Genomic DNA, 20,083 nt, shown 5'->3' on the forward strand with positions numbered 1-20,083 from the left:
GCAGTAGTAAATGTAGAAAAGGATATGTCATAATTGCTCTGAAAAGGGAAAGAATAATTAGGATTTGACATAATGGTTTATTAAACTATTTCTGTATATTTGTGTCTACTTATAGATCTGATATATTAATTCTAACAACGACTACTACTGGGGTGATGGGTACATAAAATTCCCATTCTTACTCTCTATTACAATTCATTTACATCTACTGGCAGCTTTCAATTCTTGTGATGAAATGTCACAAAATCCCTTCCAGTGATTTTTTTTAAGTTTGGTCATTTGAGAGAGAGAGAAATGAAAAGATACACATTTCCCATTACATATTTAAAAAATCTCAAAACCTTTTTCAGCATCTTGACAGCTGAAATGCTAAGATGTTTACATATTGGAACGTGGATGGAAATGACCTACTTTAGTATCACTTTGTGATAACTAATCGCTAATAATGGGAAACCATGTGGCAATTATAAGCTAAATTTCCTGTGAAACTAATTAGAAGAGAGAGATCTAATGTGACACTTTTGTTCCGCTCACAAGTGAAAAGAACCATTGCAAACAGGTACACTTTGAGCATATTATAAACTATATATTTATAATTATTAATTATAATTGTTTCCCATTATTAGCTATTAGTTATCATAAGTAACCCATAGTATTCTCAGTCATCATGCATTTTAGCAATTACGTGAATGTATGAGTTCTATATATGTCACCTACAAATTAAGTTTTTAAAAACAGTAAAGGCTGCTTATATTCTTTCTCACTCTTCTCTAACAAAGTTTCAGCCCATCTGTTTTTTGTAGATTTTGACTTCTGTATTATATAATGGAGATGTCCTGGACTTTAATGAAAACATGTTTTTTAGTTCTTAAAACATGTGTAAGAAAGCCACAGTGTACCAGAAAAAACCCCTACTTTTCCATAAATAATCACATAAGTATGCTTTTGTACTTGGAAAAACATATTTTAGGCTCACCAGGGAATTTTCTGTTTCCTCCTCTTCATCCTCATCTTTACCATCTTCAACTTCTTCTGTCACTTCAGCCTTAGCCTCTGCAATCAATTCTCTGATTGGTTTATTGGAAGTGACGGTAACAAATGGATGCTTGTAAAACCAACAATAATTGGTGTTTGAATTAAGAATGTTAAACATTAATATTCATTTTATGATAACAGGTTAAAGCAAGAATTTTAATGGGATTATGTCTGGTTTTCCAGTAAATCGGGTAGTTGGAATACAAATAAAAATACACTGACATTAAACAGAATCATATCTTCTCATTAGCTCTCTGCAGTGACAGCATTCCAGCAGGAGGATGAACACTAAAGTTTTTTAAACATCTGTCACCAATCACCCACTTATAAATACATCTGCTTTAGTCATTAGAGGAAGCACTGAGCTATACCTTCAATAGCTGCACATTATCATTATTTGTGATATACCAGCACTTGTAAACAAAAGGCTAGATCCTCACCTGGTATGAATTACTGCCATTTCTTCAGTTTGAGAATCTAGCACATAATGTTAACTACAGATTAATTGTACACATTATCATTTCAAATTATTCAGAGCCTGACTGTAGTAGTGCCTCTTCCCCACACAGATGTGTTATGGTTGGTAGCTATTACCGTTTCTGATGCCAGTCTGTAACAAGGGTTTCAAAAATAAAGCCTGCAGACTTTATTTAAGAGGGCTCCCACCCACGGAGCCCTCTTATCTGGCTCCCAGTACTGCCCCCAGGTCTCAGAGTTGACCTACACCGCGCACGCTGAAACACACACAGTCCCATTCCACCTGGCCCAGGACACAAACTGTGTGTGGTGCAGTCCTGGTCCAGCCATGGCACGTGCCGTATCTGGCAGGGGGAGGAAGGGGTGTCCATGGGCCCTATCTGGCCTGCAGAGTTGGACTTGCACCAATCATCTGGCCCATGGACCAGTCCCACACCACTCACCCAGCTCACAGGGCCAGATGAGTTTGACACCCCTGATACAAGGTGCCACCGTACTCTGCCATCAGGCTAACTTCAGACTGACATGGTTACTTACTTCTCCGGATTATAACCCTGCTAGCCATTTGGCCCTTCCTACCTGCAGAAGCTGAGTAGCAGTCCATCTGGCATCCACATTCTTTTCTAAACATTTCTTTAGAAAGTCTTTAAAATCTGAAGACCTGTGTAAGAAACAAAACAGGTGACAGCCTCTTTACCTCTATCAGTGCTATGCTAGACAAACTACAGAGTGAAACATTCTTTTCAACTTCTCATTCATGCCTGCACTCTAATGGCTCCCCTCCTCTGCCTTCAGAAGACAGCTGGATGGCAAGAGAAGGTAGAAAGCAGCAAACCCTATATGGATTAGCTTGGTGGTACAGCATATCATCTTCAATTGCTATAATTCCACTTTGTCAATGGAGACACAGTGGGATGAACTGGGTCCAGAAAGTTTAATAAGGCCATGAGGTGGAGGAACTGTCTTTCTGATAGTGAATACATAGAATAAATGTTTAAAACTTAAAATTGTCTTAAAATTATCAACTGCCTGCTACATTATTTTGTGTAAAATGACATGGCTGGCTACTTAACCATTGCTTTGCTTTTTCAAATGTAATCTTAATTTTTCTTGTTTTCTTGCCTTCTCTAGTGCCTGAGAGACCATTTTTAAGAAGTTTCATTTACAGAAAGTTCTCTTTTCCTCGCTCTTTATTTGTAATACATCTGAAATGCAAATTCACTAACGATACTATGCCATAACTTACATTTCTTGTAATGACTGAGTGAAGAGTGATGAGTAGCTTTCATTTTTTTACCCTTCATGTTTTCTCTCTATAACATCCTTAAAATAGCATTTTTCCTTTTCCTTTTATGAACTATTTTTATTTTACAGATCACCTTTCTCATGTTTTATTACTTTTGAAAAAGTTAGTTTAGCATGTATCTACCCTTTTTTTATAAAATCTTATTTTTATGCTTAAAAAGCATAAGCTACATTGTCCAATTTCATTGTATGACATTCCTAAAATACTGAACCTTTTTTTAAAAAGAAAGCCTTTACAATAACAATACAGTAACAATTACAATAACAGAAAGTCAGGAGCCCCAATATTACAAGGACATATACATGTGCTTAACCATGTACATATAGGTAGTCCCAGAGTTCAGTATGACTAGTTGCATGCATATTAAGCGCATGTATTGTTCTGATTACAAGTCTATCCTTTATTTCCTCCAAAAGTACCATAAAAATCACACTTGACCTATAATCAGCCCCCCTACAGTCTTAACTTTGGCACTTGAAGTGTTTTGAGGCATGCAATAAAAATAACAAGTCAGAATTTGTTTTTCAATGCAGTTTTTATTTTGGTATTCTTAGTGGATTTCACCCTTTGGGTCATTTAATTAGTCGCCTGATTTTCCTGTGGGACTTAGTAAAACTAACAGTAGTTCAAGGTCTCGAGTTACTGATTTATATTCAGGGAAAAGGCTGTTTTCCTTAAAGTGAACCTGAAAATGTGGGGCTGACTTACTTGCAGTGTCGACTTAATATTCAGAACAATACAATACACATTTTAGCAGAACTGGGGGCAAATTTTTAAAAAACTGGATGAAAATAATCATGGCTACTAGACTAACCATTTTGAAGGCTGTGCCAGTGCAGGTGGGTCAGATTTTGCAATTTTCAGCAGCACTCGCATTGGGTTTAACTCATGATGAGGTGGTTCTATTTGAGCCATTTCTATCAAAGTGATGCCCAGGGACCAAACATCAGCCTTATAGTCGTAAGGCCTGTCTTTAGATGTCTCGCACATTACCACTTCAGGAGCCATCCTGAAAAGAAGAGTGATATACAATTAAAAAATGAAGTATTATCATTTGCAGCAAAAAGCATACTGAAAAATTGACTTAATGAAACTTTTGCATCTTAAAAAAAGTACATGCCACACTCTTACTTCCTATATTTTTAATTATATCTTAGCAAAACCATATATTTAATCAAAAGTGCTATGACAATATTAGTTCATGCTAAAATGTTAGCAAAACAGTACACTTACCAATACGGTGTGCCAATAAAAGAATCTCTTCTTTGTATTGTCCTTGTGTTTTTAGCTGAGACTCCAAAATCCGCTTGAAGCAAAGAGTAAACATATTATTCATCAACTAGCCTATCAAGTCTTCCTTATGTATAAAATAGGATATCACATCTATTTTGAGGATACTTTTTGTTCTACAGTAGCAGATGTAACAGTTCTTAATTAAAGTCTAGTGCCTGGAACAAAGAAACAAAATAGCCATATGTTGTCTACTTTAATCTGTACAAAGTGACTTTATAGGCTCAACACTTGAGAAGCTTAATTTTGCTCTGCAGAGAAAAGCGCAGAATCAAGACATCTGTCTTTTCCGATACAAAAGCTGAGCTGCTATAGGACTGCAGATACTAGACAAAACTTGACTCCCTTACAGACTTACTAAGTCAGAAAGGTTATTTTATAGTGTTTGCCTGGTATACATATTTTTTTTTTTAAATAAACATTTTCAAGACTGAAATTACTACAAGCAACCAGATAGGGGTTAGATTTTTTTTCCCAAATGGATCTAAAAGTGAATTTAATCTCTTTAGTTACTCATAACTTTATATAGCCAGGATGTATACACTGTATATACACACAAAGGGGATCTTCCATGATGAGATTTCTCTGTGAAATGGTGTCTCAGTTATCTCTGCAGTACTGTAAACCAATTTCAGGATCTGGGGAAACTCAAAGGGCTCAGGTACAAGCTGGTAAACTGGATATGTGAAACAAGGAAAATAGGCAGAGATGTTTTCTCAGGCCTCCACACTGGTCCTAAGAAAATCACTGCTTGTTTGTTTGGATGAATATTGAAGCAGTACCTAGAGGCCCGAAATAAGATCAAGCTCCAATCTGCTTGGTCCTTAACCTAACACTGTAAGGCCCCACTTACACATTACACTTAAGATGTAATTTACCAGTTAATCATACCCTAAGTTGTTACCCAGCTACACATTCAGCCACTTAATGGCATGATAAAACAAACCATAAGCTACATTAGTTATTCCCCCAAAAATGGATAGCAAAGTTGTTGCTTCTTCTTATGATGCCATTAATTGAACGTGTGGCCAGGTGCTCCTCTGTGGCTAGGAACCCTGTTAACTGAGGGGCTCCCAGCCACCGTTTCCAGCCCTGCAGCAGACAAGGCCAGCAGAGGTAGCAGCATTCCCAGCATTGTCCCTGCTGTCAGCTGTGTCAGCTGTGGGGCTCACAGCCATGGAAGCCAGTGCGGGGGGAGCCTGGGACCGTAATTGCAGGCTCCTTTTGCACTGGCAATAAGGGCTGGTGGGATCTAATGCACAATCTCACAATCACACCTTCTGCCATACACGTGTGGCATGATAGGAGGCGTGATTGTGCGGATCATGCATTAGATCCCATTACTTTACCTGCATGTTGAGAGGGGCCCTAAGAAACAGTCCCTGCTCTAAATTTTCAAGCTTAATAGAAAACAGGAAGGGTTACTTGCGTTCTTTCCAGATCGGCAGCAGAGGCACGGGCAAAGCCATGACGTTATAGGGTCATTCTAACTTCTGAACTGGCTTCAAAGTTGAGGATGTGCTCACAATTAAAGATGTGTTTAAGTAATCTACTGGATAACTGCCTAATACCAAGGTCCACAAGGGTATCAAGGTAATTCCAACTGAAATCAATGGGAGTGAGTTAAACACCAAAATGCCTTTTTAAGGATTTGTGTATAAGTGTCTTACCCCAAGTTATATAACACAACTGGGAAATGAGTGTGGCAGAGCTGGGGAGTGAAAGCAGCTTCTGACTAAATTCAAGAAAATTCAGTAGAAATAACGATACAGTATTTGTTCTTGCTCCCTTTGAAATCTATGGGAAGTTTTGTTAAATATGATTAAGACAACTCTAGTTTTACTCATGAGTAATTTTGTTAACATCCAAAATATCTATTGAACTACTAAGCTTTCTAAAATTTATAACCAGGTAAAGAAATACTAAAGAGCACCAAACTACAATTTAGGCAAAAATGCTTGACGACAGCTAACAGAAAAATACTGTTTATTTCTAAATAAAGATACTCACCCAGTTTAATATCTCCATCCAGTGTAAAAAGAATATTGCCAGCTTTTAGATCTCTGTGAATTATCTTATTTTCATGCAAGTAGTTTAATGCCTCCAAAGTCTGCTTGCAAACTACTTTGATCTGTGGCTCTGTTAATGGTCTCTCAAGCTCTAAAAAGACAAAAGCATGCAGAAATAAACAAATATCATTTGCAATTTTATGCCTTGCTATTTACATAAAGTTCCAGATGGCTCATTATAAATCATAACAAAAATGACAGAAGTATAATGAAACTAAGTTTGCTTAATTTATTTAATTTCAGAAGTAAACAGCTGGAAAGAAAGTTTGTCCCCAGTAAAGATCTTGGTAGGGTTCCAACTGACTTCAATGAAGCCAGAATTTCATCCTGGGAATCTGGGAACATCAATGTGTATATGAACTATATATATGTGTGTGTGTGTGTGTGTGTGTGTATTAAATTTGATTTTTTGTTCTATATAGAGATCTCATTAAATACAAAGATCTCATACTTGCAATGGTTAAATATACCTGCATTTAAGCACTATATATATCAGACTTTTGGGTCAGTGAAATATAAATTATTAATTAAAATGTAATTTAGAGGAAGATAATAAAAAGACCAGACTCTGAAAATACTTTTACACACAAACAGCTGGCTCCTGGATAATCTGGCATGACTACCCTTAATTAAAGTTGCTGATATTCATGTAAGCATTTTCAAGATCAAGTCCCCAGTTATTAATATAAACAACTCAACGTTTTCAGAATCATGGGATACTTCAGAAGTTAGAAAGTAAATTACTATGTACTACAGTGTGGTAGTTGTGTACAAAATTGCAATATTAGCAAATATTTTAAAACTACAGTATTGACTATTCTTCAGGATAGCCCTTCATAAACTGTAAAGATACTTACATTTCAGAACAGCATATATAGAATTTTGAAAGCAAAAGCCTTCAAATATTTAATTATTCTTATTTCAACTTTTTAAGTTTTCTATTTGAAACAAAAACATATATTTACCCAACATTACAGCATCTACTGCTCCACCTGCACAAAATTCAATCAGGATCTGTGTGCAAATAAAAAGATGCATGTATTAAAAATAGTTACTCTACTGAATTGGAGAGTTTAGAAATCAGGACACAGCATCTAACAGCAAGGGCCCTGGGCCCTATGTTCCCTTATATCAGGGGTGTCAAACTTGTGGTTTGGGGGCCAGATCTGGCTGATCCATGCAGGCCACTACACCAGTCCCACACACCAATCCCAGTTCTGTGTGCTGCATGTGGCACATGGGCTGGACCGAGTGCCACAAGCCCTGCACAAAGAACAGGAGGTCAGTCCAGGGAGTTTGCTGCATGCAGTGCCCTGCCACACAGGCCCTGCATGCTGGCTTCGGGGCCAGTCCGGATTGGGCCCTGCTGGAACCAGTGCAAAGGGCTGGGCTGGCAGGGTGCTGCATGCAGTGCGTGCCCTAGCATCTACACCCCAGTGCTGCATGCAGTGCACGCAGCCAGTCCAGCCTTCACGCACCAAGTGTCAACCCCAGGGCTCGCTGTGCATGCGGTGCCAGCACTGAATACACACTGCTTGTGGTATACAGGTGGACCCAGGTCTGGGGCACTGCAAGCAGCACTGAGTCCAGCCCACACACCCCAGAAGCATGTGCCCCATGCCGACTCCACATGACACATGCAGAGCAATCCCTGGTGCCAGTGCATGTGGCACGAGGGCTGGACTTGGCACTGCAGGTGCTGCACAGGGTGTCAGTCCTGGCCTGGCCCACAGACCAGCCCGGCAACCTGCACTCAGCCCATGGGGCCTGAGGAGTCTGGCACCTCTGCTTTATGTTACCATAATACATTGCTTTACTAACCTCTGTAAAATGGCAGTTGCACTACTGCACACCTGTCACTTTAAGAGGGGAAGAGGCTGCTTGAGAAACAGTCTGCAGGTGTGGCAGGAGCCAATTAGAGTCACCTGACCAGAAAGGGGTGGGGCTTGTAGCATATAAACCCAGGGCCTGAGCTGGTCAGGGAGTCTAGGTGTGAGTGTCATGGGGAGAGGAGTTCTTGGGCAGCAGGGCTTCTGGGTTAACATCTGAGTGGGGGTAAGTAACTCTGCTGGTTTGTGCAAGGGATAAGGGGGAGGCAAGGAGGTCCCAGCTGGCCCACAAGGGAGAGAGGGGCCAGAGAGCTCAGAGATTTATAGCCCAGGATGGGGCATGTCAGCAAGGTCAGGGAGTCCAAAGGTCTCCCTGGCCCAGGGGCTAGGGCCCTGAGATGAGCCAAAGGCTGAGAAGGGCCACAGCTGGAGACTGGCAGGACTAAGGGAGCCCAGGAGTTTCTAGTGGCCCAGGAGCAGGGCCGGGGCCCAAAGAGAGAAGCAAAGACTGGGGGTCAAAGCCAGAGACTGATAGAGCTAGGGAGCCCCTAGCTCAGGAGGGGCAAGGACTGGGGCTAGGAGTCAAAACCTGTTACACACTACCTAATAAAAAAATTCGGTGAGGTTTTAAGTAAATTGTTCTCACACTTCTTAGAGACCCTTAGACAAAAAATGTTAATTCAAGTATAAAAATTCCACATTAGAAAGATTAGGGTCAACTGGAATCTGGTTCTGGGTGTTATTTGCATAATTACTGAACATTCAACTCTCAAAACTGTATTGTACTCCTGGACTGCAGTTTCCCTGCTGAATGAATTATTAGTACTAGAGCCAAATAATTTGCTATCAGCATAAACACCTGCCTTCTAGTTTTTTTCAGGTGAAGCAGAAAAACTATGGTACTTAAATGGGAGGAGAGGAGGAGGGAAGCAAGAAATCCTAAAATAAAGGGTCAATCACTTTTAAATATAACCCCCCCCCCCCCCAACCAAAAAAAACCCCTCCAACTTATTTTTCCATCATTCTTCCTTGCCAAAAAATCAGTAAGGTATTTTCCTTGGAATAACGAATTATAGTGGAGGAATCCAACACTGGTCTCAATTCCACTGTTGCACAAAAAAAATCCTAGTGAACTTGGGAGACAAACCAGGTGGACTTGTAACAACAGCAAAAAGGCAGATAAAGGTGATACAGAATACAATTAACACAGGAAAAAGGAAAGGCTTAATTTACGATGCATATAATGTGCTACTTCAGAGCATGAAGTGTTCCTTATGGCAGGCTTAAAGCAGTCAAATTACTCAAAACAGACCCTGCTAAACCTGCCACACCATCACCCAATTTTACGCGTGGCTGAATAGCCAGTACAGATTTGTACAAGTTCGACTTAAATGGAGAAAGGGAGAAGTTGTTATAGGGCTGGAAAATTTAATATAAGAAAATACTATGAAAATACATGTATTTTCTAAAGTTGTAGTTTAACACCTCATATTTTGATAAATGTCCTGGCAAAGAAAGAGTTTCTAAACCTGACAGAAGCCAGAAAGCAATTTTTATGCTTTCCTGGTTGTTGCCTGGCTTGTTCTAGAAATTTAAGTTAAACGGGTTGTTGTTAACCCATAATCAGTACAGACAAACATTACATTTTTTGTCTTTTTGTATTATAAAACAGCAAAGGCCAGTGTTCTAAAATAATATTTAAGGGCAAGAGAAAAAAATAAAACTCTTTTTTTTTTTTTTTTTTTAAACCAAGTTATGGCTTGGAGAAGGAATACATCACAGTGTGTGCCTACCAAATATAAGAGAGAAAATTTGGTTTTTGAGTACTGAAAGCTGACAACGCAAATTGGTCCTAGAAAGATTATTTTCCTTTTTAGAAATTATTCAATACAAATTCATTATGACAATGGTTGAGCCATACAAACAGCTTTTGCTATTTAATCATTTTGATATTTTTGGAATCTAAACTTCAAGTGGTGCAAATGCTCCAAGAGAACCTGATGTATAACCTCACTTTGTGATGCACAAAAAAAAAAATGTTCTAATTCTTGGTTCTTTTATTTGGTTTCCCTACTTAAATAAGTCTTCCACTTGTGTAGCAGTTTATCTCATTGTTAGACATTTCAGATTCATGTCCTTGGCTTTGTGTGTTTGTGTAGATCTCTATCAGTGGGGAGGGGGGTGTCTGTGAGTTGGGATCGAGGGGCTGGCAGCTGTTTTCGACTTAAACTATTTACTGGGTCAGGACTGGCCATCGATGTTTACAAATGGGTCCTGGTACAAAAAAGGTTGAGAACCACTGACCTCTGCTCTGTTCTACTACTGGACTGGGGATGGATTTGGTATTGATCAAAGCAGGAACATGTATATCACCACCAAATAATGCCACCTTCTGCACGCCAACATCCTGAAATGGCTAGAGATCTTAAAACTGGCTCCCGCAGTGCTACTTCAGGCTCCAGCTCCTGATGTTGCCTCTGCTCTGCTTAGGGGATCAGATGGGATAAATCCAGACTAGTTCCACAGTTGTGCTGTAGCTACAGGGAGTCGGGTCTCATTTTGGCTACACAAGCCCTTAAAACATTATTTTACTCTTCACCCGAGATACTCGCAACAGCCCCTGCTCTTTGCTTTACTGGCACAAGTGATCAGCTAAGGGAAACCACTACAATGGCATTATTCCAACTACACCTCCTCTATTTGAGAAAAAGGAAAGGAATGTCCTCTCCCCTTAACATAAGAAGCAATGCTGAGTACCTTCTCTAGTTTTCCCAACTACTTTTCTTTCTGCAGAAATTGTATTGCAAGTTCTTAAAAGCTGCAACTAAATAGAACTGCAAGATTTTCCTACCCATGAGCAGTTAACCGAGCAGTAAAACCTAGCACCTTTCCTTTCACCACCCAACTACAGAGCAACAGTCACAAGCAAGCAGCAGCAGGCACAAGCTACCTTACGGTACAAATTATATGGTACAAGACAGCACCACGGTAAGATGTCCCAAACCTGAAGCAGGATGGCAGTGCTAGTACGGCACTGCACACTCCTAGAGGAGCAGGGCTTATTGACCTGTATGCAGTGCCACGCTAATGGTACTACTTGTGGTTCAGGAGCTAGCGCACACGGAGGCAGTGCAGCATGCCTCAGTGTTGCACCTTCTTGAACCACATAAGCAACCCCATCTTCACCTAATGAAGAATATCTGGAGCAGGGTCACTGGGGGATGCAGAACTTCTCACTGGCCTGAAGAAAGTATGACTGCCTGTGGCTCCATCACCTACCATGGTACTTCACAAATGTTAGACTTTTTTTTTTTCTTCTAATCCAGATTGGAATTCTCCACAATTAGTAACACTCTTCTGTATACCAACATCTACAGCAGATCTGCAAAGCACTCCAACAAAATACAACCTATTCACTAAATATTTTATGCTGTATGCCAATAATGACTCATATTTAGACTGTGAAATCCTCAGTGCTGGGAACTTGCCTAGCTTATTTGCAAAGCCTTTAGCACACTTTCAGTATTACATGAATTCATAATCAAATAAGGCTTACATGGGGCCTTTAAACTTCGAATACTTTGACTAGTATGTATATTATTTTAAAATAATATTCATACATATAATCATAAAGAACCAACATATTCACTACCACCATCTCTGTAGTTTGGTACACAGAAAAAAACCAGCCATTGACAGAAAATAATTAAGATCAGAGCAGACAAATAAAACTTCAGGGGAACTTTAGAAGGCACATATTGACTGCATGGGTTACAATATGGCCACAATGGTAATACCAATGTTCATACTCTTTACTGCAAATCAGTGTCTTTAATAGTTTCATACTAGCTAGGGTCAGGAGGGACCTGAACAGATGATCTAGCCTGACCCCCTGCCACAGGCAGGAATGAATGCTGGGTTCACGAGACCCCAGACAGGTGATCATCCAACCTCTTCAATTTGCCCAAGGTAGGGGAGAGGACCACTTCCCTGACAAGTTGGTTCCAGATTTTGGCCACCCTAACTGTAAAATATTGCCTTCTGAACTCTAACCTAAACCCATTCTCCATCAGCTTATGACCATTGCTAATAACTATGACATACTTGCGAATTTTTCTGTTCCTAAGGCTATCTGGAGTACTTGCTCTTACATGGTAGGATGTAGATCTTAACATATGTAAGGTTCTTTATTCTACAATAGGTATTTCATTGGTTAGTAAGGTCTTGTTGCCCTTTGGTAATTTTTACCACTGGGATGATGCTCTAGCGATCAGGACACCAGCATAGGACTGGAGTTCAAGTCATTTCCACAGATACACTTTGTTGTCTTGACACATTTGTTAGTCTCCCTGATCCTCAATTGCCCCATCTGCTAAATAGAGATACCATCACTGTCCTAATCTGCCTTTGGCATTCTGGGAATCACTGTCTGTCATGTATGAAGACACGGTCTCATTGTTTCTTTGTCCTGTCCTGTCCGTCTGTATGCATGCATCTCTAATCTTACACTTAAATGATAAATTCCTTGGGGACAGGGTCTTCTTTGTCTTCCATCTTCGTCAAGTGCTAACACAAATGAGTCCTGATCCTTGAATAGATACTACAGAAATATAAGCAGTAATATCCCACAGAAATATTGTGGACAAACACTTCAAAGACTGAGGCATTAAGAGGTTGGGCACAGGATAGACTTATTATGTGTAAACTGACTTCGTGATATAGTACAAGTGAAGTGGACACGTGATGTACGTAAGGCAGCGCAAAACAGCAGCGTTCTGCTTTGACTTCCGTTTCGACAGAACCGTGTTTAGTTTCGAGTTTCGTTTTGTTTTGACAGCACTGTTCTATTCCACTGTCAAAATGGCTTTGCTGTTTAGACGTTTTGCCCATTAGTTATTATGGGGAAGCATGAAATAGTCTATAACTTTGTCATTTCTTGCCTGATTCTGATGAACCTTGCAGGGATGCTAGCCCCTTCTGAGGGCATGAAGCCTGCCAAATTTCAAGGAGATAAGTCCAGGGGTTTCTGGGAAACTGCACCTCAAGCTGCTGACATGTAGAAGCTGGGGAGCAGGAGCACCGTCCTGAGATCTGGCAGGCAGATTGGGGGCCCACACCCCTGGGAGGAGTCCAGCAGGGCCACTGCAGCCCTCCTGGTTCTGCCTGCTGGTTCACAGGATGTTGCTCCTGATGCCCGAGACCCAGTGCTGGGGAACAGAGCCCAGCTGGGGGAAGTGCCTCCTGCCACCAGGCTCAGTTCCCAGCCGTGTGCAGAGCTGGGAAACTTAGCCCAGCTGGGGGAGGCACCTCTTGCTGCCGGACTCAGTTCCCACCACTGGGCTCAGTGCTGAGAACTAAGCCTGGCAGTAGGAGGTGCCTCCCCCCACCAGGTTCAGTTCCCAGAGGCTTGCAGCCCTAGAGAACTCAGTCTGGTGGGGGGAGGTGCCTCCCGCCACCAAGCTGTTCCCAGCAGCTCGCAGCCCCATGCAACTAAGCCCGGTGGCAGGAGTTGGAGTGCAGCACCAGCTCTGTCCACCTTCCGCCACCAGGCTGAGCTGCAGGGGGCTGGTGAAGCTGATCGGAGCGCAGTCCAGTGGCAGGAGGCAGGGAGAGCCAGGGCTGTGCTCCAAGCGGCTCCACAGTCCCATGTGGCTCAGCCCGGCGGGGAGTGTAGCCCTGGCTCTCCCCTGCCCGGCTGCTTCGAAGTCTGAAACATTTCCAAACATTTTGACTGGCCTCATTTCATTTTGAGGCTGTTTCAAAGCCCTTTGTTTCATTTCAATTTCGCTGTTTAAAACTTGAAATGAGTAAAAAAAAAAAAAAAAAAAAGGCGTTGAAATGAAACAGCCAGCTAAGGTTCACACAGCCCTAATGTACAACCCTATTATGTAGTAATATACTCAAATCCAGGGTAAGTCACCCCTTCAAAATATGCAATAACTGTAATAAAGAGATTAGTAAGATTCCTATTTATAATTTGTCTGCTCCCGTAACGGGTTTTTGGCTGAGCTGGTTGTTTTAAAACAAACTGGTGCCCCTGCCACCTAGTGGCCAGTCCCATAATAACACAGTGCCAACAGCAAGCTTGAGCAGGCTGGCCATATGTCCGGTACTTAAGACAGAGTAACTTTACCATGGAATAAAATCTAGAGTAAATGACTCTTTAGTAATCCTACAGTGTGTCAGCACATATATTAGATGTTATTAACAATGTCCATCGCAAGGGATGTGAAGGGAAATGAGAAGGGTTTCTACGAGTACGTTAGTATCAAGAGGAGATCAGGAAAAGTGTGGGTCCCTTACTGAATGGGGGAGGCAACCTTGTGACAGAGGATGCAGAAAAGACTGAAGAACTCAATGCCTCGTTTGCCTCAATCTTCACAGGCAAGGTCAGCTCCCAGGCTACTGTACCGGGCAGCACAGTTTGGGGAGGAGGTGAGCAGTCAACAGTCGCACAAAAACAGGTTGGACTATTTAGAAAACCTGGACATATACAAGTCAATGAGGCCAGATGGAATACACCTGAGGGTGCTGAGGGAGTTGGCTGATGAGACCGCAGAGCCACAAGCCATCATCTTTGAAAACTCATGGCAGTCAGAGGTCCCAGATGATTGGAGAAGGGCAAATATAGTGCCCATATTTAAGAAGGGGGGGAAAAAGGAGGGTCCAGGAACTACAGACTGGTCAGCCTTACCTCAGTCCCTGGAAAAATTGTGGAGCAGATCCTCAAGGAAATCATTTCTAAGCACTTGGAGAAGTGATTAGGAACAGTCAGCATGGATTCACCAGGGGCAAGTCATGCCTGACCAACCCGATTGTCTTCTATGACAAGGTGACTGACTCTGTGGATGCAGGCATGTGCTGTACCTTGATTTTTAGCAAGGCTTTTGATACGGTCTGCCACAGCAGTCTTGCAGGCAAGTTAAGTAAGTATGGGCTGGATGAATGGACTGTAAGGTGGACAGAAAACTGGCTGGAGCTCCTGGTTCACTTATCATTCAGGCTTTGATTCATACTGTTGTTCCTGTTGTTTAAAGAGTTATGTTCAAAGGTAAAATATATCTTTAAATCTCCCAGGATATCTACTGGGCAGGCAGGGCACCAGCCTCTTCCCGGGTGGGGGGCTAGACTTTGAGCGGGCAAACTTAGCTGTGTGGGGCGGGCAGCAGCGATGATGCTGGGGCAGGGGACAGGAGGGGCAAGCTACCCCCCAATGTTGCCCCTGCTACTGGGTAATTTTTGTTTTGTGACTAGTTCTTTGTAATTAAATTGCAAACTTCTTAGGCTGAAAACTGTCTTCCTTGTACAGTCCCCACGTGCAGTTTTTTAAATGAATATCATCTCGGAGATCCTGAGATAAAGTAATTTTGTTATACAGTATTTATACAGCTTTACAAATAATTATTCAGTGCAAGATAATTGGAAGAATACTGAAGTACAGGCAAAAGACATGGATTTTTGGTGATATCTTTTACTGGACCAAATGTATAGTTGGGATAGATGTTAGACAGGCTTTCAAGTACAGTCTGCACTGACAACACTCCAACTCCACTAAATAATTATCTGATGTTTAGGAATAAACGAGAGATCTGATTTGAATAACGAGAATCTTTTACTAAATTAGAAAAAAATAATTTCAGTATTTTTTTTCAATATTTTCACATAAATTAAACATAAGAAAATACTTACCCAAAGATTATTTTCATAATAGAAAGCATCAAGAAGCTTGACAATATTTGGATGATCACAGGATGCTAGAATATCAATTTCAACCATGTAATCTTCAAGTTCTTCTTCTGATTTAGTATCAATCACCTTTGCAGCAGCCAAGACTTTGGTTTCTTTATTCTGAGCCTGCAAAACAAAATCGGACAGGAATGTCTTCATTTTTAAGATATTCAGGACAGGCAAACAGACAAATATTAATTATTTCACCTCCTTAGATTCTACATTTGCTTGGCCATTCTCCATGTTACAGGTATCATGCAATTAACTGGTTTCTTGCGCAATTACCTTGAGACCAACTACACCTGCAAAGTACCTATCACACAATAAAAAGCTCCAATCAGCTATACAGTTAGACCTGGAAAATGTGTACTAACTCTATAGCTGGTTGCTATTACGCTTTAATTTGCATGTATAACAGGGTTTCCCTAGTGGCTGGGAGCCCTCTCCCAGCGGCAGGTGTGCACCATGCCCAGCTGGGGCTGGGATTCCTTTGAATGAAGACACCCTTAGCCCCAGTATCTGCTGACTCTGGGTCCCTATGCTGCAGGGACCCAAGCCTGCAGCTGCAGACACTGGATGCCAGGATCCAGCTGGGTCCTGACAGCGAAGAGGGTGTGGCTGCCCCAGGGGTGCATGAAGCCCCACAGGGCTGGAATGCCTGGAGCTGGGAATCGTGTGCCCCACACATAGGTGTTTGGGGCACTCCTGCTGCTGGGAGCCCCTCAACTGAGGGGGCTCGTAACTGTGGGAGCTTGCTTCTTGCTGGTGCAGGGCAATAAGGCATGATGGGATCTAACGTGCAATCCCACAATCATACCTCCTGCCATGCACATGGGGCATAGCAGGAGGTGTGACTGTGTGGATCATGCATTGGATCCCATTATTCCTTTACCTCCATGTGTAGAGGGGCCCCTATAAGTACGTAAGAAAGTAACAGCCTACAGCCCCTGGAAAAAAAATTAGAATATCTAAATGGTAAAAGACCGCGCAGTACAGAGATGACCCAAGCTAACTTTGTATGTGCTAGGCATGGAACCAGAAATAGTCTAAGCAAAGCACTGCACTGGACTAATTTTTTTTTTCCCCCCTGCCGTGAGGAGTTGTGGGGGGGGGTACGAAAGTGAACAAGTCACCATTCTTTCTTCAAATAACTGTCCACACAGAGTCTACTCCAGGTGTCTAACAAGCAGTTCTCTCTGCAGGAGGCAGAAAAGGAGTCTTAAAAAGCGACTGTAGGACAGTTCTACAAAGGCTGGCAACTGAACTGGAAGTCCAAACACCTTAAATGTGAGGGCTGCTTTTAGTCTTTTACTTGAGCTGAACAAAGTCAATGAGAAGTGTTCTCACACTGCTTGTAGCTTTTTGTGGAGAGTGTTAAAGGTCAATCTATCTCCATTTAGAGGTTATCCATGTGGATTTCAGACAGGTTCAAGACTATCACAGCAAATAAGGACTTTCCAGGACATGGCATAACATATGCAACCACGGTACACAGGGGTTCCCCCTGCTGACGTTCCTATTTCTGAAGTGTATAGAGCTGCTAACTAGCATTGTTTTTAAGTGTTTACCTCACCTGAGTCCTCCCAAATCAAATGTCAGTCTTAGAGATTTTCTGCAGCCACTCTTCAAATAAGACTCCTCTCCTGTTTATTCTATATAGCTCAGAAATTAAAACGTCATGGACGATACCTTTATCCTATGCAGATAAAGTGTAGGAATTTTGTTTCATGTCATGAAGACACTTTTAACATTGTGAATGTGGCACCCACTATTTACACGTAGGACGTACATTTCAGACCCAACCGAATGGCGACAGTAATAATTATATTCTGTCTGCATAATTCATAGATGTAGGTTGTAAAGGACCTTGTAGATCTTATAGTCTGACCCCCTGCCCCGAGCAGGAGAGAACTGGGCTCAAATGACCACAGCTAGGTAAACGTCAAGCCTCCTCTTAAAGACCTCCAAAGTAGGAGCGAGCACCACTTCCCTTGGAAGCTGGTTCCAGATCCTAGCCACCCTGACTGTGAAGTAGTGCCTTCTAATGTCTGGTCTAAACCTACTCTCTAACAACTTATGGCTGTTATTCCTTGTTACTCCAGGAGGCGCTCAGGGGAACAAGGTCTCTCCCAATCTCCGCTGGTCCCTAGTAAGTTTATAGATGGCCACCAGGTCCCCCCTCAGCCTTCTCTTGTGGAGGCTGAACACGTTCAGGTCCCGTAGCCTCTCCTCGTAGGGCCTGCCCTGCTGCCCCCGATCATGCGGGTGGCTCTCCTTTCAACCCTCCTCATGTTGTCCACATCCCTCCTGAAGTGCGGTGCCCAGAACTGGACACAGTACTCCAGCTGCGGCCTGACCAGCATCACATAGAGGGGGAGGATCACCTCCTTGGCCCTGCATATGATGCATCAGTGGATGCATGACAAGGTGTGGTTGGCCCTACTGACCGTGTCCTCGCATTGTTGGCCCATGTTCATCTTGGAGTCAATAATGACTCCAAGATCTCTTTCTGCCACCGTGCTTTTGAGGAGGGAGTTTCCCAGCCTATAGGTACGCTGCTGGTTCCTACTGCCCAAGTGCAGCACCCTGCACTTGTTAGTATTGAATCCCATCCTATTTTCATTTGCCCACCCCTCCAATCTGTCCAGGTCCCACTGTAATCTGTCCTTCCCTTCTAGCATGCCCACCTCACCCCAATGGGCATGTTAAGGAGATGCCTGGAACTGGAAGAATCTAGCCCCTCCACCTCCCCTACAGAGAGGGGGATGAGTGAGAAATTCCCAGCAAGACAGAGGTGACAAGGCAATGGGAGGGACAATAAGGAAGACCCACAGAACCAAAAAGGAAGCTTTGGGCAAGAGATGGATGTGGTTTCATAGTAGGGTGGTCTGGCTAACTGTGGGACAAGCCAAGGGCAGAGAAAGCTAATTTACCTCTGAAGAGATACTGCTCATGGCTTCTCTTCAGTAGAAGAATTCTGAACACTCATAAGTTTTGCTTAGTCCCAAAGAACTTTTCCAGAGTCCTGAAGAAACTAAGGGACTGCAAATACATGTAGGTGCATTTATTTTGACTAGATCTTGTATATTCAGTGCAAGGTGTGTCTGCATGATGGTGTAACTATCAGAAAACTTGAAGAGTTGTACTGTAAATGTGGAGTGCTTAAGATGACTAAGTTATGGAAAAGGGCTGCTTAAGCTGCCAGGAAGACTGGGGTATGTCAGAAGCATGCAAGTGTAGATGGGGCCCACGACAACCAGAAAACTAGTTATATTTTTATATCACAAGCAGAGAATAAACATGGCCTGCTGAGCTCTGCCAGGAACAATGTGGAGGACAGGGTGAGGCTATGGGGATGGAGGAGGCCTCATTTGTCTGGGGTAAGACATGAAACTGCACCCTGCAGGGTAAGCGGGGGGTCTCGTGGGCCTCCCTGTGGTGGGGGGGGTGGTCCCTGAAGACATGCCAGGCCAATCACTTTCCTGGTGAAAGGCAAGTCTGGGGCACCTTAACCCCAGCCCCCACATCCCTGGTGGGTTCAACCAGTCCAGGGGGAGCCCAGGCTCATGGGAGTCCTGATGCTGCAGGGGCCCTGAGAGGTGGTCATAGCTGTGCCTGGCCCCCTGAGCCTCACAGGGTGCAATATCCCAGGGCAGTGAGGGGGTGGTGTATGGAGCCCAGTACTTGTTTGTTGTTTGTGTTATGAAAGACCCAGTATGAACCACTGGTGGATGCCATCTGCGAGGCTTGGGCCACAGTGTGGGGTGCAACAGAGCTGCGGATATCCCCCTAAACATAGGGGTTCAAAATAGGCAGCCTCCTGCCTGATTTAATAGCCTAATGTTATTATATCAAGGTGTAGCAGGTGGGTGAGGTGGGCGACTAGCCCATAGACGGGCGGCGGGCCAGTGCTTGCACTAGGCATGAAAGTTTGCCCGTCACAAGCATAAATGATAAAAACATCTTTCGCACAGCAGCTATAATGGGATGCAGTGGAATTGCAACCTAATCAATTTTAATAAGTACTATAAAAGTAATTCTGAAACAATAATACTTTTCTAATTTACGTTTTCCCTTTTCCCTGTACTGTCCAAAAGGCCCACAAGAGCAACTCTGAATGCTGATAAAGACTGAAACCCTGCCAATACCCCTGCAGGCAAACCCTGTACTTGCGCAAATGCACCTGCAGGATTAAAGCCTAATTCAATAATTATGTAGGGAAGATACTGACTGTGTATGTGTATAAATAAATGACACCAAGAGTGTAGACAACCCTGAAGTGTTATCTTTTTTCTTCTTATCCCATTGTTAGAATCATCTTGGATATTACCTTTAGCGACACTGAATCA

The 20,083-nt window shown here is 42.5% G+C and overlaps 1 protein-coding gene across 2 annotated transcripts in view; it reads right to left on the bottom strand.

Annotated features, from left to right (window-relative positions):
• The window catches only part of SLK (STE20 like kinase), a 66,140-nt gene that overhangs the window by 21,097 nt on the left and 24,960 nt on the right, over nt 1–20,083 (bottom strand). For both annotated transcript variants that reach the window (XM_006273662.4, XM_006273661.4), the window contains exons 2-8: nt 15,696–15,860; nt 7,143–7,191; nt 6,119–6,268; nt 4,052–4,124; nt 3,633–3,827; nt 2,092–2,173; nt 977–1,105 (exon numbers count right to left, since the gene is read on the bottom strand). In XM_006273662.4, the coding sequence (XP_006273724.1) occupies nt 977–1,105; nt 2,092–2,173; nt 3,633–3,827; nt 4,052–4,124; nt 6,119–6,268; nt 7,143–7,191; nt 15,696–15,860 (843 nt within the window). The remainder of the gene's footprint in view (nt 1–976; nt 1,106–2,091; nt 2,174–3,632; nt 3,828–4,051; nt 4,125–6,118; nt 6,269–7,142; nt 7,192–15,695; nt 15,861–20,083) is intronic.

The sequence above is a fragment of the Alligator mississippiensis genome, chromosome 6, assembly GCF_030867095.1.
Source record: "Alligator mississippiensis isolate rAllMis1 chromosome 6, rAllMis1, whole genome shotgun sequence".
Taxonomy (NCBI): Eukaryota; Metazoa; Chordata; order Crocodylia; family Alligatoridae; genus Alligator; species Alligator mississippiensis.